Source organism: Anser cygnoides, chromosome 1 (assembly GCF_040182565.1).
Source record: "Anser cygnoides isolate HZ-2024a breed goose chromosome 1, Taihu_goose_T2T_genome, whole genome shotgun sequence".
Lineage (NCBI taxonomy): Eukaryota > Metazoa > Chordata > Aves > Anseriformes > Anatidae > Anser > Anser cygnoides.
Window position 1 is genome coordinate 32,525,500 of NC_089873.1, and position 22,605 is coordinate 32,548,104.

Genomic DNA, 22,605 nt, shown 5'->3' on the forward strand with positions numbered 1-22,605 from the left:
CTTAGGTGAGCTCATCTATTACATATTTAAAAGGAAAATAAAACGGGACCTATGTCTTATATGTCAGCAGTACATTTTAGTCTGTCCATTTAAGAAAAATGGATTCTTCAATAAGTGAATTGTATATGATTTCATGCTAAACTTTTAATACTTTAAATATTGTAATACTATTTAAAGTCATGCTGTCTGAATCAGTTTGGCCTGATGACTTCCATTGCAGGAGGAATATTTCATGCTCTCGAGCCATTCAGAAATTATAAAAAAAAAAATACAAGATTTCAACAAACGAAACAGGAATACAGAAGCTTTTGAAGTAGAGGGACAGAAGGGGCTCATGGGAAGAGCCCTTTCAATCTAGATATGTTGGGTGAGCATCTAGGAAGTAGGGTGGCATAGCTTGGTCAGGCCAGTCCAGTAAGGGGTCTCTAGAGTGCTGTGCCAAGGAGATGTAGGAATGCAAACAGCAGTACTTAGAAAGTGTCCTATTCAATGGTTCAGCTGGGGCTTCTGGGTTCAGAATAGTCGTATGTTCAGAATAAAGGGCCTCAAAATTAAACAGCAGTTTCTGTCTCTTCTTAATTTTGACTAATTTACTGCCACCTCTTTCAACTAATTCCGTCTATTCAAGCACAAACATATAATCTACTCAAGTTAGGTAATCTCTAAAGAATCCAGTGTGATGAAGGAGGTATGTAGAAGGCAGAGATGAAATAGTTTGTGCATTTTTTTTAGAAAGGATGTGGGTGCTCATGAGGCTGAAAAGCAGGTATCACAGGAGCAAAACTTGTGTGTTATTTGGTGATGTCAGGGTGACGTTCTATGCTTTGGGGAGTGTGACAGATTAAAGACGTGATTATTTCCACCTTTTTTTTTTGTCAGATGCATTGTATTTATAGCAGCTTTTAATTTTGCACAGCTTTTCTTTTGGTGTTCTTTTCATTGTTAAAGATCTTTCATGGTTAAAGGTAATTCGTAGCTCATCTTTGGTTTCATGGCCACTAGAAATTCTTAAATACAGCCGCTTGCTATGTTTTTAAATGTTTTCTATTTAGTCCCTGATTTGGAAATCATGCTAAAGTGCGTTTTGGAAAACTTACTTTTGTCCAAGTAATTTCCCCAGCTATTTTCAGTAACGTTTCTGAAAGACCTGTTAGTAGCTGTGAAGATTTTTTGCATGGATCAGTAGGCCTTCAGCATCAGGGTAGTAACTCACTTGCCTCTAACAATGTGCAGAGATGAGCAGTTGTTTGATCTTTGCTTTGTGCTACCAGCCTACTTTACACAGATGACATGAAAATGTGAGGAAAGAGTTGAAGACCAGCTTTTTAAATCTTTCTTAAAGTCTATGCAAAATGCATACTTTTCACCATAGAGAATATGTGAAAAATAAGGAAAATATATCCATACAGGTTGGCCAGGCTGGATGGGGCTTCGGGCAACCTGGTCTGGTGGGAGATGTCCCTGCCCACGGCAGGGGGTTGGGACTAAGTTGTCTCTAAGGTCCCTTCCAACCCAAACAATTCATTGGTTCTAATTCTATGATTTCCTATTGTGAAAAGTATGCATTCTGCATGGACTTTTCCTTATATTTTTTTTAGGTAGCAGTATTTCAAAATACACAACACTATGCAGTCATAATTTATAGCATTGAGTAAAAAAGAAAATAGCTCAGCTGTTAGGAGTGAGATGTCATGTTTTTATTGCTTTTTATTGCTTGCATTCATTAATTTAAGGCCATATTGGTTCTCCTAAATAAGTCTGCTCAAATAATTTATATCCAAATTTTCATAAATGCTTGATAGACTTGTTTTTAATTCATCCCTTTCTTAATTAAACTGGTACAAATTTAACTGAAGCCAAGATAAGTCTGTATTATTTTCCATTTGTGAACAGTCATGCAATTCCCAGTAAATATGAATAGTTTAGTAAGTTTACGCCTGCTGACAACAGACTTGTTTTACCTGTTCACCTCTTGCAGATCCTTTAGATGCGATCCGTAGACCACAGGCTGAAAACCAGTAGTCTGCACTGCAGCCAGTTGTACTGCTGTGGGCTGCCTGTAACCAGCCTGTGGCAAGGCTGTGCACAGACTGTGATTATTGTAGTAAATCTGAAGTGGCATTTTGCTGGTTTGAACGCTTACAAGAAAACCTCTGATAATATAAAGAGAATTTAGCCTGTGGTTCATATAATACAGGATTTCCCACTGCAGAGCTTTCCAATGCACTGTGGCTGCTAAACCAGTTCCTACACTGCCTGGTTTCCTGGAGTGATTGATTGGTGGCTAACATAATAAAAAGATAGGAATTCTTCATCTCATCTGCTAGAATTAAGCTTATTACAGGAACATTAAAAAGTAAAATGACATCATCTTGCCAAATCATATTGATATGCTCCTCAGTTAAATACTGCGTAATAAGGTTTTCCTAGATCTGCCAAGTATAATAACTCTCTCTTCTTTCTTTGTAAAGAGAAGAAAGCACTATCAGAATTTATCGGATAGCGGAGGGTATAGATTTCATGTCTGAGTTGAGCAAATTTCACTGAAGTTTTTCTGCCAATAAATTATGAGAACCAATAAATTTGCAGCATATGTATTTAATGTAATTTTGCAGTTCTTAATTTGTTCTTTTATTATAGGTAAAGAGAGGACTTCAGTTCAGGCATTGAAAACGTCAAGAGATGCATCACCTTCAGGTTCCACAGCAGTGCCATCATCAAAGGTGAATTTTGGTTTCTGAGTACTTCTCACCATGCTTTCAGGTTGCTCATTGTTGAAATTAATTTTTGTTCCTGCTCACTTGGGAGGAGATACTGTATGCAGCTGTTAAGGAAAGGAGCATCTTGTATTGCTCTACAATCCAGCAGAGAGGATGGTTTTCCTTTATCTAGCAGGAAGGTGCTGCTAATGCTGTGTATCTAATGATGACACTGACAACCCTTTTTATTCTGTAGTCACCCTCTTATTTTAGGAGAAAGGACATTTTAAATAGATTTAAAATCACTATTTTCTGAAGCCTCGAGTATGCTAGGAAAGGGATGGTAAGGATAAAAATGGGGAAGCAGATTTTAGGAGCAAAAGATCAATAGGACATGCATGTACGTGCACCGAACTCCATCTTTTAGTGATTCTTAAGGTGTGACTGGATTTGGAAACAGGTGAAGTGTCTGACAGATTGGGAAGGTAATGTGAACAGAAGAGTTGGCTTGGAAGCAGGGCTGCGTAGGGATGTGGCAAGAATGATAGCATTTCCTTGGGAGGAGAGCCACATTGCAAAACAGTTTGGTAAATGTCTTTTAAGATTCTAAATGATGCTGTTTAATTTCCCATCAAAAAAATCTTGTCGGCTGAGCACCAACTACATAATCTTGCTAATTAGTTAAACAGACAGACTAATAAACGCTAATGAACAATCAGCAACAATCAGTTTTGTTCTGGCTGTCCTGTGGCAGTAAAAACATTTTCACATCACAGACCGCTTGCCTGAAAATTGTATTTGAGGTTAAAATGAGAGCTTCCACAGGAGTATTTTCCCTACGTTTCTGAGAAATACTTTAATAAAAAATAAAGAAACAATGCTATATATTGTTCTGGGTGAATAAGGTCCTGTTAAAAAGTAGCATTCACCCTAAGTAGCATGATGTACTAGCCTGGTTCTTGGGGGTCTTTTTAATAAAAAACAGCGGAATGTTTAAAAAAGAAAGGGGGGGCAGGCAGGGGGAGAGTGGTATTTCTGTTGTGAGAAGGTGAGACTGAAGGAAATAATTAAGTGGGTAAAAAAAAATCAGGTTTTGGTTGTGCTATGTCATTCTAAGCACTTATTCCTTATGCAGCTCTTTTGGAAGTGCTGTGCTAGGCACTAGTTAATTGCCAATGTCCTTAAGGGGGGAGGCAGGTATTTTATTTTCAGTGATGTAAATAAGTAAAGTAAGATAAAAGCTGTTAGGCACAAGTTGCACTGATCTGGATTAGAAAATAAACTTTATAATTAGTTCACCTATTTTGCTTACAGACTTAACATCCCACAGCTTAATACCAAATCTTTAATACAAATCTGTGAGAACAAAGAGATACTGCAAAGTCTCTTGCTATGGTATTAATATGCAGTGTGAGCTTGAGCTATAAAGTACTCTTTGTGTAGCTTTCCTCTCCAGTCAGCTCTGATCTATGCTGTATTGATTATTTTATTTTATTTTTTTTTGGTGCCAGAGGTTTGCATATATCCACTTGATGTAGACCACACAAAATGCAACTTTGTTTGATTGAAGTCTTCCCCAGACAACACAAGGATTTATTGGGTATACATAAGCTGCAAAAATGGAATTACTTCAGTGACATTTTATCACTTGTCCCTTTTAAGTCCCCACATCTGCCTGTAATGTACTGTTTTCTGTCAGAGGAGCCTCTTGGGATGATGGCTGGATTACACTAACCAGTTAAGCTGTGTGTAAGTGCTTCACTTGTGTGGAAATACCAACCGAAAAAGTTGGGGCGAAACACGATAAACATCTCTAGGGCGAGGGTCTTACAATCTAGAACGGAGAAATGAATTGTATGCTTCATTTTCTAGATTAAAGGAGATAATTTTCACTGCTCTAAGTAATAATTAAACTTTGAAATACTTGTAAAGGTATATGCTTTCACAGCAATATCTCTTTTCGCTTTAACTGTATGCAAATCTGAAAAGGTTTTTTATCTATCTTATAATTAATTTTTTTTACATATTCATGCCTGTGAATTAATACATGCTGGTGTTATCAGATCTTAACCACCTGTTTAATTGACTACTGCATGACATCTTTTGTGTTTTTCTTTAATATCTTTCTGGACTACAAACCTTGGAGGCTGTATCCGACATAATTAAAGCCAAAGACAGATGTGTGAGACAAGGAAAGCTTCCCAGAGAAGATAGCAGAAAACTGACAGGTTTTTGCTGTTCTTGCATTATGCATAATAAAAAGTGAAAAGACACCCTTTTTTGATTTAAAAAAAAAAAAGTTTTTTTTCCACAAGGCTGTGCATTCCTTGCTAGTTTACAACCTAAATAGCTTCAAATGTTTTCCTTTGAGAAGTGTGCTCATGTTCTTTTAATTTTCTCTTACCTTTAATAGTGTGTACCTGTGGAAATGCTACTACTTTATTACATAAAATACACTCAGTATTTTTAATACATGTTATTCACATGTGACCCACATAATTTAGTGAGATTAAACTTTTTTTTTTCCGCTGTCTTCCAGATACTAGAGTGGCTAGTTTCTGTTTTCAACTTGTAGAAACGTTGTAAGGCATGTGAGATTTTATCTTCATTTTTTGCAAAGATAACAATTGGTGACAAAGATATTGATTATTTCTTTTTGCAGAGCTATATTTGAGGAAATGGAGAGGTTTGTAATAAAACCACAGTACAAGACTTTCTGGCAGCTAGGAAGAAGTCAGATTATGGGCAAAAGTTAGGCATACTTTGGGAAATAAGAACATTGCGGCGGCAGCAGTTGTTGATAGTGAAATCAGTCTAAGAATAATCATGTAGTTCGGAAAGGTGAGCTGGGAGTTATATTACCCCTTCCTCTTAGGAACCCTCTTAGTACCTTGTTTGCATATCGAATTCCTCTTTATCTCTGTCACCTCCTGACTTTGCAGATTATAATTCTGTAATTTTGTATTTCACTTCTCTTCTGAATTCAGTTAAAGGTTGTGTCTTTATGACACAGAATCCTATAGCAGACTGCAGAGTATTTGCTTCCTCTGGACATTTATGTAATTTGCAATGAACTAATGATAAAATTTTTCTTTGTTTCTTTCTTGTTTGCTTTTTTTGGCCATCTACATGCTGAGGTGGAACAACCATTGGGTAGACGTTATGGCATCTTTTTTCAGGCAGTTGCCTTTTGTATCTTTTTTGATATCTATCTCAGAGTGGCAGTTATTATTACTATTATCATTATTATTGCTGTTATTATAATTTTTTTTCTTTTTTGTCGTAATAAACCGTCTTTATCTCAACCCACAAGCTTTTACCTTTTTTTCCAGTTCTCTCCCCCATCCCACTGGGTGGGGAGGGTGAACAAATGCCTGTGTGGTGCTGAGCTGCCAAATGGGTTAAACCACAATACCTTTTACGCCTGAAAATCGCATTGAATTATAAGGTCAATCCACACTTTTGTCTGATTACTCCATAGTATCCATTAGATCCATTTGTCTTTAAACTCAGCTGGTCTCAAATTTTTCTGTTACATGAGGTTTGAACAACAAAACAAACACCCTGATTCTGAAAATATGGTGCTTTTTTAACATTTTCCTGAACTTTTTTTGTTTTTAAGCAAGTCAGCAAATGAAATCTTCGGCTTCCTTATTTCCCATTTCAAGATGTTGTAAAAAACTGTTTATTTTAGTTTTGAGGATGTTTTTCCATGTGGAAATAATACTTCATGTTCAAACCTTCACTGTAATGTTTTTCTACAGGCCTTGGATAAGAGCAACAGACTATCAGAAAAGGAACTTGCAGAAGCCGCAAGCAAGTGGGCAGCTGAAAAGGCAGAGAAAGTGGATGAAAGCAGTTTACCTGAAAGAACAGAGTATGATGTAAGACAGGAGCATTAATCAATTTATTTTGTTATGAGTGTTACAACAGTAGCTTCTAGTTTTTCAGCACTTTCCTGAAAGACACATTTTATAATTTACCCTTGGAATTATCTGCCTGTACTGTGAAATTTTGGTGTAAGGGAGAGAGAGGGAAACTAAAGCCTTGTGTTTATGATGCTATATTTGTTGTTTAAAAAAAAAAAAAAAACACAACACCAACCCACAAAAACATAGTGCGTTTTGTTACTATGATTTGAATTCATATTGAGCAACAATTGACAAAATCAGGCTCTAGCTCTCCCATGGATTCTCCAAGGAACTGTTGCACTGGTGTAAGTTGGCTTGCCTACTGAGCTCCCTGAAACCAGCAAGGGCTTACTGAGTCAAAACATGAGTGTTCACGTAAAACATCAGACCAGAAGAGAAGCTCTGGTTTATTGAATTCAGGTCCATGCCATGGCAGTCTGTCATGTCATGTCATGTCAGGTACTCCTTTTTGGAAGCAATCCTCCTTCACCTTAAAAATTAGGTCTTTACCCTTGCTACTGCACGTGGTTGACAGATTGGTGTTTTTATTTTCCCCAAACCTTTGTTTCGTTAATACTCAGCATTAATTAATTGTCAGTTTAGACCCATCTGTTCTTGCCACTCCTTGTCTTCTGCCCGTATGTTGAAGTATGATTATAGCCCTTTTCAGTGATCATTTTTCACTGCTCTGCTAACAGAGCAGGCTCTCAGGCTCTGCGAGTGTTCATTAATAACCTATTGAGAAAGCTAAGTAGTTCAGTATTTACCACTGAGGTTAATTGTAGCGAGATTGGCAAGGAACTGACAAACCTCTTGCTCTCGGACAATTCAGCTGTGGATCTTGTGTTAGGGCAAATATGGGACCTACTTGATAACCTGAATCCCTGACTGTGGGAGAAAGCAGGTTAGTAGGGATTGCTGATGGGAGGCCTAGGGCTCTCAGATCATGTGAGCATTCAGCCCAGCACCGTATGCGAAAGGACTGGGTTTCTGGGAGAGCCCTTATCACCTTTTATACCTTAACCGTTTTTGAGACTTTCTTGCCTTTCTGTCCTGAACAGATTGACAAACATTACTCTGTCTCTTGGCTTTTAGTCACAGGAAGACTATATGACTGGCAGAACTTTCAAAGCCAAGGCTGGCAAGATTAGTAGACAGTAATTTCTGCAAAGAGAAGGCAGAAAGAACCTAGTAAGCATGGTGTCTTTTAACTAGCATCTTTTGATGCAGACATCTGCCTTTTGTCGCTTAAAACAAATCAAAGTCATGTAGTGTTGTTTCTTTTTGTAATAAAGTCTGTTTTAATCCTGCCATCATTTCAGCAGGCCTGCTTTTCAACTTCAGAAACAGTCTTACAAAAACAAAATAGTACCTACTTTCCAAAGTCACGTGTCTTGAGCTTTGTAATTAATGGGTTTGTATTTTATATTTGTTTGTAAATGATTTGAGGGAAAATAGAAGTGTCTTGGGAAGCATTGAACTTCCTCCTTGTATTTCACACTTACGGAACCGAAGGTCTAGATCTGAGAAATAAACAGACTGGTTCTACATTTATCAGAATTCTCTAATCAGGTCCATTGATGTAATAGCTATCAGCAACTTCTTGATATTAACAGGAAGATACAGTTAGGTAAAAGAGCCACTCCAGGAAAAAGAAATTTTAAAAAGGCGGTGACGTGAGGAAAAAGAAGGAGCAAACTGATCCAAGCACAGATGCCTTGTAGAGGAGAACATATGCATGGGCAGCTCTATTTGTAGAGAGATTCAGGAAAGCAGTGCTGAAGAGAAATATCACTCGTGTTCTTGATGAAGGGAAGATAATGCAGTGGAGGAGAGAACAGAGTGGGCCTTATGGAGAAGAGTCGTTTCCTCTCTGCAGTGGGAGAAAGATTCAAAATGAAACAATTGTTGTTGATTATGGGAGGAGTCTGAGATGATTTATTGACTAAGAAAGTGTGCCACAGGAATGCTAATGAAGGAGGTGAGGCATTTCATTCAGAGCCCTAGAAGAAAGGCTATTTCTCACCTTGATTAGTAGGCTGTCATGTATGAATTGCAACATATTTTTTTTTCCAGTTTGTTTATCTTGCATAGTGTGTAATGGTTGAACCTTGTGTTGCACTGAACTTTTTATCAGCCTCTACTCAGGCATTTCATGATTTAGTGCAGTGAAGAGATTCAGGATGTGCTCTTCATGGTTTTTATTGCTTCTGAGTTTTGAGCAGACTCTCATAGGACCACTTCAACTCTTTTTTTCCAAATGCTTTTCTCTTACACATTACTTAAGTTTCTCCACTTCTTTAGTTTTGAACAGATTAAATTTTTATGCATCTACTTCAATTCTCAAATCTTACTACAAAAAAAAAATAAAATCCCTACTCTACTATTGTACAAATCTGTTGTGTAATATTGCATTTAAATATGCTGTAGTAATTTCTTCTCTTTTTATGTTTTCTGTATAGACTCCTTGAGGTGTGAGTCTCTATTCTTTGGGGCAGGAATACTGCCTCAATTTCCATATTAGAGGGAAGCCTATGAAATCTGATACTTCAGTAAGATTTCTGATGTTATTAGAAATCCTCTAAGCACATGTTTTCTATTGCTATGTAATAGGCATCTCTTTTCCTTTAATATTTAACCCAGAGCACTGAATGCTGCAAGAGCTCTTTCTGATTTTTGTCATTGACTATTTAACTTTGGTTTTGTTACCTTTATCCATTCCCAGAAAGCTAATCCCACTTTAATTGTGGATTTCTTGCTGGTTGGTTGTGATAAATACTAAATAGACAAGGTTCTTCTCAGAGGAAAGGCAGGTAAAGGTTATCTGACATTGTTGTTCACACAATTAAGACTGAGTCATAGATTTTCTATAATGTCATGTTTTTTACTTGTTTAACAGTTACAGAAATATGGATTTCAGGTTTTAGCAATAATACTTCACTAATGATCTTGATAATCGAAGTCATCTTTAACTGAATGTATTTGGGTTTTTACTTTTGCTGTCATATGAGTTTGTATTTTTTTTCTCTCAGAACTGTGAATATTATCTTTCCTTTAAGGCTGGATCTTCAGCTCCATTGTATGTCGAACAAACAGAGGAAACAGAAACAAATATAACGGATAATACGGAATTATATGAGGATGGCCAGCTTCTTTGCCGCTCCAAAGCAATTGCAACTAAGACCAAGGAGATTGAACAGGTGAGTCCCTTTGGTTTTATGTTTTGTTACTAACACAGTGCTTGTGCTTGTGCAATGGTTTGATCTGCTGTAAATATCTTGATTTCTTTTTTTGTATCCTCCTTGGAGCATAATAATAACGTAATCTAATTTGTTGAGGCAATGGGATCATAACATCTCCATCTACAGAGATGCATTCAGATATGTTACTGAAGAAGTATGAAATTTATCTGCACATGGGAATTAGTGGTAGTTTTCTGTAACTTAAATGTAGCACCTGTTATTTCGCAAGCAAAGGATGATTGCTGCTTTGAATAACTGTTCCAAAATCAAATATAAACAGGTAATTTCAAATGTAATTAAAAATATGGCTTTACATGAGATCAAATTATCAAAAATGACTTTTATGCTATAATTTCTGTAACTAGAATATATACAGTTTGGGGATTGAACACTAGAAGCTGCATGTTGTTGTTGTTGTTTGGTTTTGTTTAAATCATCCAGTGCTACTGTCTTTACTCAAAGCTAAAGAATCTTTACATTTTTCTTTGACTGCAGTGTTTTATATCTGGATGAGGGCGGGATATTATGTTCGAAAATTGTTTTTTCTCTTTTTTTTTTGTAGAGTATTTGGGGTTAGGTTGAATACAAAACAAGATTTTTGTTGCTCTTCTTGTAATACTGAGTTTTTGAGGAGGTTCAATAGAAGGCTATTCATCTACTAGTCTTTACTGCCATATCACTCCACAGTAAGGAAATCAACTCCAGTAACTTACTATATTTCATTTGTCATAAAGAAATGAACTGTTTTGTTTCCATAGTTTTGTTACTTTCAGTGTAGAATTTTGGAGATTTTTCTGACTTTTTCAATACAACTCTGCCCAACTCTGGAAAATGGGTTTAAAATTTATAGGTGGTCAGGAGAGATGATTTTCGTCAAGCATCGAGATCTGTGCGATGTTTTCAGTGTGTGCCTGTGATAGGTGGAAAGAAAGTACAAATCACTTATCCCCCTCTTGATCATCTCATAGTATCTTCAAGGAAGTAGCTCTCTGGTCTGCCTGAGAAAAGATACTAAAGTTTCTTCTAGGTCTCTTCTATCTTAGCTCTAGTGGCTTTTGTTCTGTTGCCTGGGAGCCCATTTCCTATACTGTAACACTGTTCCTTTCTCTTGATACATGAAAACCAAATTTCTACTGTTTTTTTTTTTTTTAATGTTGATTTTGCCTAAGGGTTTTCCTGGTGAAAATGGCTTCGTCTGTGCTGGGTCTGGCTGGGACAGAGCATGCTATAACTGTGATTAGGGTCATGCTGCAGTTTCTGTCCTTGTGTGTCGATCACCGGTTCGTACATGGCCTAAATCAGCTACCACCAAATATATAAACTTATGACTATTTAAAAATGACAAGCAGAGAAGGGAAAAAAAAAAGACTAAGAGCAGATTTATCTGAAAAGAACAATTGTGAATGTTTAGCTGATGCTGGTGAAACTGCGAATGGTTTATTTCCCATGAAGATGTGCCCCTAGGTCCTATAGATAGGCTTATAGTCAAGAGTGATGAAAATTTGGGCGTAAAAACAATTGTTGTTTTTAATGCGATCTAAAATTATTATGTTTGGTAGTGTTGACACTTATCTCTACAGGAATCTAGATTACATTTTATAAAACAATACTTTTAGGAGTTTCGCTCAGAAAAGCCTGAGGAATAACTTTAAAAGTTTTTGATTTCACAGAACCAGTTTCTCCTGTTGTTGATTTGAATATTGAAGCTGCCAACTTCCACAGAATTAAAATAAGGTTTTACAATGATACCGGAAGCATCTTCAGTACATTTAATTCAACTGAAGAATATTTTTTTTATAAAATCAGGTACTGTAAATTAGGTTAAAGCTAGAGAAGATATTTATTTAATCATTTAAACATTGCACTATAAAGCGATCTCTGTGTTTTTCCAAGAAATTTTTAAGTGATTGCTGGTTCAGCAATTTAAACGCCATCCAGAAAATTTATTAGTATGATAGCCTTAATGTTTTTCATGATTGTGAAACACAGCAAGTTTTCTAGCTGTATCTGGAAGCAGTCTCTCTGTAGAAATGTTGTACCCTGTTGCGTTGTCTTTGAATTGTCAGGATCTAAAAGTAAACTTGTTTTAATTCTGTGTGGAGTGAGTTCTCCAATACTGACAGCGAAGGTGAGAGGGAGCAAGGAGTAGAATGGGAGCTAAATTTTCACACCAGAGCACACCAGTGATGAACCGTTTACTGAATTACTGTTAACTGTGACTCTGTGAAGGTACTTTGATGAACTTCATGTAATTTATGCTGTATTTCTTCTACTGTTTAACCAAAAGTGTGTTTCTGGATTTTGCACAGTAAAATCAGTCCTTAACACTCAATTTTAATGCTATTGCTTGTCATGCCATGTTGTTGATAAAGTTGTAACATTTAATCTTGAAAGTGAACTGTAGGTCGTCATACACTTCAGGAAAAGGAAGACTGACTTTATAATGAAATATAGAAAATATTTCCAAGAAAGCTCTTATATAATTTGTTTCTGATTGTTTGTGTTGAAGATTCAACTCACAGCAGAAATATTTTTTGTTCAACAGACTTTTATTTTCCTTTTTTTTGTGTATTTTTTTTGTCTTTGTGCCTCTTTGCACTGAATGAAAACTCTGAAGTGTTAGCGTGTCTCCTGTTTTAATATGTTCAGTGATGTAGGGTCTAGATCCAGGATGTGGCTTTTAATGCTACATTTGTAAGCAAGCAGAAACTTTGGAGAGTTCTTAAAAACAAAAAATAGCGAGGTATTTTGCTCTGTTTTGGGGAACATGTCTTTCCCTCTTTCCCCCATAATCATAGTTTTGAAATGCGGTGGTGTGTGTTGTCTCAGCATGGTTGGGTAGGCGACCATTAGGTAGATGTTTAAAAGACTGACCTGGGTATTTGAAAATAGCATAGCAGAGGATTTTGCATTGGCAGGTCAAGGTCAATGAATGTTCAGAGGTTGCTGATGTAACAATTTTGTGCACTTTTAATATTTTTGAATCTTGTAATATCCAATATATGCTAATGCATATTTGACTTGTTTAGTTTCTGGTTTTATATAGTTAAGGATCAGCTTATGCTTTTAGCATGTAATGTGCTGAAGTGTGGTTTTTTTTCGGAAGTGATGACAAATACTCCTTGGTGTTAAGTTCCCAACTGGAGCGATTCACTGTCAGTGTTACACAAAAGGCTATCTCTTTGTTGTTCCTTATAAGCAGGAGTAGCAGGGATTCTTGAAATGTCTTATCTTGTCTAGACATCAAGTCTGCAGCACTATATTAACTAGTCCATTATTATGTGTCCAGTTTCTTAAATGTTGCATATGCAAGTTTAAGTGACATGGGTTACCTCTGAAAATCTATTACTTTCTGAAGACAAATTTTACCAAATGAGCCAAGTATCTTCCTTGGTTTTGGCAAAAAATCAAGCCTCCTATGTTTCTGAATAAGATTTGACACTCAGACTTCAAAACTTCTGTTACCGCAGAGCTCTGGCATCTATGAAGGAAGCAGGAGTTAATGCATTTGTGAATGCTTTTTTTTTTTTTAATGGAATTACTGCTTACTGCTAGACCTGACTGACTGGACCCTTTCAAACAATATTTTAAAATGTTCAAGCATGTAGATTAATTGCTTGTTTACTTGACTTTCTAAATTAATATTGCTTATTAACAACCCTCAATAGAATTAATGACCTGTTACCCGTATGGACAGCCTTCTTGCTGGAAGATGCTGAAAATCACAGGTTTTCTAAAGCTTACATTTGAAACTTCATATATATATATAGTGCATGTAAAGAAGGAAGAATCACTGTGTGATTGGGTTTTAATGTTGCACCAGAAAAAGAAAATACTCAGATGTTTCTATCATGATAAAATGGTTACTGTGTCTGCAATGTGTGAAAATCTGCTGCATGCCTTCCTCCCCACCTTCCAGCCCATCCTGATCCCATTGCTGGTTTCAGAACAAGGAAGATGGGTTGGGGTTGCAGTACCTGACTGTGCCTAACAGTGTGCTCTTTTTTTCTGCTTTCTGGTGTAAAGTCCAGTCTATAAATGTGTACACTGAATAGCTGTTTCCAAGTTAGTTCTTGTAGGGTAGGATGCTTAGACTTTGCCTGTGTTTGTATAGCACCTGGAACAAGAGGTGGTTACTTCTCTTGTGCTTACTACTTTATTCTTTGGGAGAAATGGGGCTGTAAAAACACACCAAAAAAAGCAACTGAAGATGTCGGGCATTACATACAAAATGTATTTTCCAGTTCCCAGGATGCTGAGTACACTCTTATCCAGGACTTGCAATTTTTACTTTAAATGCTATGCTGTTTGACAGGAAAAGGGAAAAAAAATCTTCAGCTTACACAACAGCTTGCCTGTTGGCGAGGCAGCGTGAACTCCTGAGACCACGTGGAGCGGGAGAATGAATAAGGTAGAGCTAGGTTTGAAGAACTGTAAACCTCTTTCAGAAACTGGAGAAGAAAACTGTCCCTGGGAAGGATAACAAGTGATTGATCAGAGAGGTATGAGAGGCTGAGGAAGATGGTTCATGGAATGTATGGCTGATGTTATCAACAGTGTAAAGGTGAAAGAGGATGTAAATTTGATGTAGCTTCCAGATCTTGGCCAGGAATAAGCTAATGAGAAACTATGGTAAGTATATTAGAAAAGTTTTACAAGTTCTAGGTGTGTTAGGTTAAACTTTTAAGTTTTAGCAGTTGTAGTGAAATAAATGAATAAATTGGAGTAACGGGAATCCAGGGAATAATGAAGGCAGAGGCTGTCAAAGCTGACCTTGGGTGTACCTTTTCTTTTGTCTTCAGCTGAGCCAGAGAAACGGGTTATAGTTTCCTCAGGTTAGCTTGCTGGTCTGCTTGTGCTGTTGCTCGTTTCAGGCAAAATGATCTGTGTTAGAAAAAATCTCCTAATTAAAATATGAGTTAAGAGGTGGGTAAGTTAAGTAGAGCTAAGAGGAACTGGAGTAGCTAGAGAACACATTAAAGGATTAGCTCAGATTATGGATGAGGTCAGACGTGCTTTGTTTCTGATGGGAGGAGACCAGACGAGTAATAAACCAGATGAGAGTAAAAGATGGGGAAGCTGTAGATCTTGCGTTCCCTCCTAGTTTTTCTATTGTCCTTCAGACCTTGAGTATTTAGTACACAGTAACAAGGAGCTTAATGAAGAACTCCTCATCAGTCTAATTTGTCTGGTAGCATACTATGTGTCATGCCTCTTCTAAGCTTATGTTCTTTATTTTATTTTATTAAATGTAACAGGTAGTTAAGAGTTGTTTTTTTTTTCCTAATCAGGAAAATTTTTTTCTCAGTTTTTGGTATCTCAGAAAAATTGATGAGGATTCCTTTTAATGATATTGTCTGCCTATGGTCTTTTTTCATCCTTTTGTGATTTACTGATTTCCTTATATGAGTACCACTGTCCTTATATACAGGACAAATAATTTTATTACTTTTTGCACATTCTTAGGCACTTTTTCTTCCATATTAATTATGACTTGCTAATTTTTCTACAGTCTTTCAATATTTGTTAGAGCTTCTGAAGTTTTAGCATTGTGAACTCAAATCAATTAAGTTATGTTTATTTGTATCCTTACTATTTATGCTTTTCTTAAGTGGTTTTTGTACTGCAATGTTTCAATTTTCTCAGTCTGAGCTGTTTGTTAGAAATCTGCATTTTCATGTTTGTTGGGACTGCCCGATAGAGAACATGAAAGCTTTTGGTCAATATCTTCATTGTACCATAGATTCTCCTTACAAACACACTGATTTAAAGCAGGATACTTGTAAGAGGGGTGTGAAAGCTTCGCTACTTTCATTTCCTTGTGTTTGAGATACCATACCTTAGAAGTTGCAGTCTTCCTCTTTGCAGTTGTTTAGTCGTGTTCTCTTCCCTTTCCATGGACATTAATGAGTTATTTAGTACGCACTGCAGTGCTCATAATTACTGCTGCGTATGCAAAACCAGAGCAACTCACTCGTTTTACTTCTGCACCTGAAGGTGTATAGTTTAATAAGGAAACGTATTACCACATTTCAGCTTTTTGCCAGCAGTTTTTTTCGTTGCAAAGCTGATAAAAAGTGAGTCTTGTTTAAAGTAAGCACTCCTAGGGCAATACTTGTAAGAGAATTCAACACCAGAAATGTTGTACACATGTAACAGTAAGGTATCCTCATTCTTAGTGACTCAGATACATTAGATGATGGAATTCACCTTTCTATCATTATTTATCTAGGGAAGATTTTGTGTCAGTTTGTTTTGTCTTGCCTTTTTAATGCAACATTTTTTTTGTCCTGTGCTAAGCACATTGTTGTGAAGTTGGTTAGTACTGGGAACTCCACCTGTAGAGTCAGCGATACGATTTTTGACAGAGTGATGCTTCGTTTATGTGATCGAGCAGTACTGCAGATTCCACGATCTCAACAGGGACTGTTTGCTTACAATCTTAAGGGGGATTGCTTACCGATGTTTGCTGGTGGATCTCTAGAAGACTTAAATGAGAGAATGGTAGCAGTTAATTACTTGATAAAATTGCTCAACTTAGTTAAAACTAACAAAAGCATGAATGAGAATTGTATCTGTTTCGCTCTGTGTCCAGCTGTTCTAATTTGAAAGGTGAGGGCCACTCGTTATCGAATAAAGTGAAAATCTAAGGAGTCATCCATTAAATAGTATTTTTTTCAATCAGCTGCTAGCAATGATTGATTTAAAATGTCTTGTTCTGTTGTGAGAAACTACAACCTAAGAGGGTGAAAGAAGACTTGGAAACTGTAATACTGAAGAGACTAAGAAGTATTGCTTTCAAGAGATAAGTTTAAACAGGATTGGAAAAGACACTTGGAAGAGGATAAACCGTCTAAAAATGTATGGGCCTTGATATATGTAATTAGGAGCTAATTGTGAGAAATTGCCTACTGGAAAGAATGTCACAAGTTAAGGTGCTTGGAAGGATAAGTAGGAATGACACAGGAAAACCTCCTGAGAAAGCTAAAGGACAAGAACAGAAATGGTGAATAGGCCAAGCCCTAACACAAGCGGTAGTTTCTGTTGGGGTGAGGGTTAATGGTTTGAGGGGGAGAGTTGCTGTTTCTCTTCTTTTTTTTTTTCCTTCTTCTTTCCTGTTTTTAATAACTTGAATTTCATTTAAAGGATAAAGAGAGAAGCCTCATGCCCTCCAACTTTGTCTCCAACCAGCATATTTTTGCTTTAACAAAAGGATGTTGGTGGACTTGAGAAGTGCTTATAGCAGCGCAGATTTATTTTTGAACTGTTTTAAGGGTGAAAGACAAAATCCTCTCTTAGTTGGATCAGGGCACTGAGGCTTAAGATATGAACTTAGTATTTTTCTCTCTTATAAAAAAAAGTCTTTTGAACAAGACATCTTCTGAATTTCTGAGGAATGTTTCAGCATTGCTGCCTGAGAAATTGATTGCTTCATGGATTAAAACTAAACGAGCATAGGGTCAGCTCAATATACCTAACAGTTAGGTCCAGACATTTAAATTGCCTCAGGAATTGCCCTGGCTCAAAGAACTGCTCTCTAGTATCTATTTTCCCTGCCACCATAACACTGATTTCATGTTAGCTCCATCTGTATTCCTGGTACAGTCAGAGTGTTTACCTTCTGAAAGACTTAGAGATAAAATGGGATGTTTGTAGGGCACATGGAGAACAGTGTCACAAAGGGAAAGAGAATTTCATAAAACCATGTGTGATGATAGGGAAGAGGGTAACTAAGCAAACACAAAACCTCCTGGTAAGTGGCAAATGCCACGGAGAGGTAGGTGACAGGAGGGCCTTGATGTTTAGCACAGAAGCCAGTTTCCATCTCTGCTGTATAGATAAGAGCTTCCAGGCCTCAGGAGGCTGGAACAGCCAGCCACGGAAGAGCATTGCACAGACAACCTGGGGTAGGGAAAATCCACTGAAGTGTGAACTTACAGCTTTGTTGTTGAGGGTCTCTTTCACAGACTGGGGCTGATCGTAGTTTAGCAGCAGCTTGTTTGGTAGATGACAGCTTTGCCGGTGCACGGAGTTTAAATCCTCTGATCCACTTGTAATCTGATTTGTATAAAGCACTAACATTCCCCTGTAAACACAGGATCGTCTGCATCCAAAGACATTTTGGTGATAGACTGCCACATAGTTTTAAAATTCCGATTTCTTCTTGTATTTTGAATCTCAGTCCCTATCCTGATGTCCTTTCTGCTGGCAGTTGCCCCATGGAGCAGGCTAAACTCAAGATGATTTGAAGATGGATAGGCTACAGTTTTTTAATAGCTGATTCTTCCCTGTGAATAGTAGTGATTGGATGGCATTTTGGAAGCAAACAAATGATTTTTTAAAAGCTGAAATTTACAGAGATCTGTTTTTTGCTCAAATTATTTTGAGTGCACATAGTGTTTATATATATATACATATATATATATATATCTTAAAAGCTTGGCTTAGAAAGTGTTTGTACACTCTGACCTTTAAAATATAAGGCAATCTTACAGTTCTTTTTTCACGTTATTTATTTTAGAAAGTTAATTCCAAAAGTCTCTGGAATTAGCTCTTACTTTCCTAAATGGTATGGAAAAAATCTTTAGTTGCACAAGTACCTTATGCATGTACTATTTCTGTAAGTTAAGATTATAAAAACATCAGATTTTTATCTTGGGGTGTTAATGACTAATGCAGATCATCATTTATCACCAGCCCACAAGTATCATTTTCTTGTTTTGTTTGACTCTTATTTGCACTGACGTTGTGACTTTCAGTCCTCTGTAACTGTCTGGTCATAGACTACTACGGACACACAACGTCTGGTGGCACGCTTCACAAAATGTGGCAGATAAATGAGGGACAAGATTCCCCCTGGGACACGGGACAAAGGTTTTGCAATGTGCCCGTTTTACCTTGGTACTTTGACTGTGAAAGGCTAACAAAGTCAACCTGACTTGTAAAAATCACAGAAGTTGAAGACTGACTAAATGAAATAGGCCATGTTGTTCATGGATCTCTGGCTTCTCATGCTTCTTTAAGGCTGTTTATACATTAATTTTCTGAACTATTGAACTTTGTGTATTGCTCTGACTGGCACTAATAACCCTTAATAGATGGTTTAATTGACTTGTTAGCAATCTTTCCCCCTTTCCTGCCCCCCAACCAGCTTAAGTACTTTGTTTTGTTACAACACTTTCATTGCTGTGCATACTTGCTTGGCCTTAATGACTCCCCACAAGCAGTTCACCACCTCAGAGTGGTAGATAATTCACATATTAACTTTTTTAGTCACATGCTACCTAAAGAGAAAAATTCTGCATAAGCATTTTAAACACAAAATTGGAATAGATTAGGCTGTGCTGACACAGGCTTTTCAGTGAGCACCTACAACTGGAAATTTGCCCATTTTATTGCTTTTTTAAAAAAACAAAATTGGCTTCCTGGGAAAACTGGCTTATGCAACCACATTGCATCTGTGCCGTGTATCTTTTGAATCTACTCTCAAGTTTCAACTAAGTTCAATTTAGGCATAACCCAAGATGATTAGTTGTTACAAGCTTTATGAAAATAGGCAGTAGAAGAAACTTTGAATTCCAGTGGAGAAGGACCGTAATATGATTGCATTTCATGAGACATGAGAACATCCTCTTGTGCAAGTGCTGCAGTTGGTTTTTTGTTTGTTTTTCAATGGGGAATAATAGGAAAGATAAAACTCTTCAAAGTATTTGTTTAATTTCTGTCTAAGCTGCCATGACCAGAACTGTCTTGTGTAGGACACCTCACTGTCTTTGAACTCGAATAGCCTTGGTTCTGCACGTTTCAGGTAACTTACTCATTGGGAGGACTGGTGCCTTACTCGACACTCTCGTAACAGCTTCTTCCAGGTAGTTTGCTGGAGCACTGACCTGGTTGTGAGCTATGCTGGTACCCAGCTGCATGGGACCCTAAGGCTCTTGAGTAGATCTCAAAGGGAAGAGCAGTCACAATGTTCAGTGTTTTTCATAGGAAGACAGGTCAGTTTTGTGGACAAAATGCTCCCTTTCAATTCAAATGCTAACCTCTTACAGTTCATTAAAATATTTGCACTTTTAGGAAAATGGAACGTTCAGAAATCTTTTGATCTTCATTTCTTTATCAGTGATGAACTGGAAGTACTCGGTTACAGAGGAACATCCCCACAGAGGCACAGCTCAAAGTACGAAGCATTTGGACTGTGCTCTTAGTCACATGGTCTGAATTTTTGGGTAGACCTGTGTGGGGCCAGGAGTTGGACTCGATGATCCTTGTGGGTCCTTCCAACTCAGGATATTCTGTGATTCTATGAAAGTGAAGTAAAACCAAATGCCCTTTTGAACACTACCACTGAGTAGGGTGGTTGCAACAAAGACCCTGTTAGGGTTTAAGATACTGGCTCTTCGTTCATTTTGTGGGGGACCTGTGAGCTGGTTGCAGCCTCCATGAAGCCTGTAAGTAGACCACTGGTGGGGCAGTCTCACCCAGCAGAGGGATGGAGGCTATACCTTCGCCAGCTCTTGGCAATGAGTGGTGCTCCCCCCTCAATCAAAAGTACATTTTTTTTCACACAGATTAGAGAAACCAGCATAGGATGGTGTGCGAATGTCAAGGTAGGAAACTTCCTTGTCAAAACTTCTTTTTTTTTTCAATGAAGTGCTAAAGGGAAGGTGGAAGGAAGACTGGGTGCAGGAGAGGATCCAGAAGGCACGAGCAAAAAGATGCAGGAGTTTCTGAGGAATTGGCGGACTGGAACTACGTCTAGCTGAGGGATGATGCGACCTGTGAACTGGAGGGAGGAGGCAGTCTGGAAGAGATTAAAGGATTTGCGGTGACAGGAGGGTTTTAGAGTTGGCAACTGAGAGTATGGAAAGCAACGAGCAAGGGTGGGACTGGACATGCAGTTGAAAAAAAGATTTGTGCCGAGATCAGGAACTGCAGCCAAGAGGGTGGGGAAAAGAAAATGATCGGGAACGATTGGGACATGGGTGGAGATGGGAATTAATTCCCCAGGAGAAGCTCTGAAGCCCATGGGCAAATGCAGTGGAGTTTCTCACTGGCTAGAGGGTGGAGACGCTGCATCATGCAAGAAAGCCTGTTGCTATTTCTAGCGCCAGAAACAAGTGGGGAGCAGTCAGGTGCTACCAGCTTGGTGTCTTCCCCTCTCTGTACCCTCGGGACATCCACGGGAAGCTACAGTCGGGAGGCAGGATGTGCAGCGTTCCAGCTCTGAACACCTGAAACTGCTCGCTGAAGAATTAGATAAACACATCATTGCTGGTTGTGCTCCTGTTTGCTTTGGCTTACCCTATTTCTCATCAATTAAAAATCAAAACAACACGGATAATTTCTTCATGTAAAAATGTTTCAAATGAAATTATTAACCTGTTTGCCTGAGTGGACATCTAGCTATAACTCAAAAATGTCAGGATTACTTTTTAAATATTTTTCTTAGTTTTTACTTAAATTTATGATTAGGCATAACTGTAGTTCACTGTATGGTTTCCCATTTTCTTAGTTTGCTATTGTAGGATGTTTTCTTGCAGCAATGTTTTCTCTAAAATCAGGAGCAAAGATAAACTCTAAGATTCTGTTTCCTGCCTCACTGAAGTCAGTCGATGCCTTTTTCCTCTGAGTTTCTAGCAACAGGATACCTAAATGTTGAACTCCTAGCCGTGGAAAGATCTCTGACTCACCCTTGGTTTGGTTCAGGCTGTTGGTTTCTTGAGCCCATTTATAAGTGATGTGTGCTTTTAATAACACAGTGAAATGTTTCATAATACATACAACAAAATGATTGGTCTTGTTATTCTTGCAGGCTCCTTTTGGATTGAGAATTGCATCTGCATTCCAAATGTGACAATTATCATCTGTACACTAGTGAATATACAGTAAAATGGATGTAGTACCGAGTCATTAACATACCTAATCCAGCTGTGATTAATCTAAAATTGCAAATTTGTATGTGATTTGATAAGACAGACTTTTAAGATTAGTTAAACCAAATATAGCATGCGTTCTTGGTGTGTGAATTTTCCACATCACTTGTCAGCCAGTACTTGGGGAATGGGGTGGTGGTCAAAAAAACCTTCCATTTAAAGTAATGATATTGTCTTTTATGAGCTAGAGAAACTCAGTTTTAAGAGTATTCCTTTCTATTTTAGGCAGGCTGGGCTTTTTGCTGCCAGGAAAAGCATGTTCCCATCATAGTGAGTTGAGACTCAAGGCTTTTGATCTGTGTAGGTGTTACTGGTGTCATGGTAAGCAGGTAGAGGAATGATTCTGATTAGAACTGGGTCATCTACTGCAGATATTATTCCCTCTTTGTATATCTATATTGATCCAAATACATTTTTTTATTGATGGGAGAAACATAATTTTTGCATGTACTTGCTTTCGATGGTGCAGTGAAAATGTAAGGTAACTCCTCACTTGTTTTAGATCTGTGGTATATGGTGGGGGCTTTCAGGAACGTAGCGTGGTTTGCAGCACCATCGTCTTCCCTTACCCGTTGTATAGGCCATTTTATTCGCTCTTTTTGAGTCAAGGCATTCATCATAAAAGTGATCCTTTCTACTTTAGGAAAAGCAGGGTTTGATCACTTGTAACCTTTTTGTTAAACTGATAGTGGACATTTTTGAAAGTCTAGTGTCTTTGGAGTAACAAGGCTCATGTCTTATTTCTCTATCTCAGGCTTCAGTTTATCTCTAGTCTGCTCTTTGACCAAGCCTTCCATACAGTGTGACCAAGTAGTCT

At 37.7% G+C, this 22,605-nt stretch overlaps 1 protein-coding gene across 4 annotated transcripts in view; it reads left to right on the plus strand.

The window, feature by feature from the left end:
• Positions 1-22,605, plus strand: part of PPHLN1 (periphilin 1) — a 70,085-nt gene that overhangs the window by 32,065 nt on the left and 15,415 nt on the right. For all 4 annotated transcript variants that reach the window (XM_066992005.1, XM_066992016.1, XM_066992011.1 and 1 more), the window contains 3 exons: positions 2,641-2,723; positions 6,464-6,583; positions 9,670-9,810. In XM_066992005.1, coding sequence (XP_066848106.1) covers positions 2,641-2,723; positions 6,464-6,583; positions 9,670-9,810 — 344 coding nt within the window. The remainder of the gene's footprint in view (positions 1-2,640; positions 2,724-6,463; positions 6,584-9,669; positions 9,811-22,605) is intronic.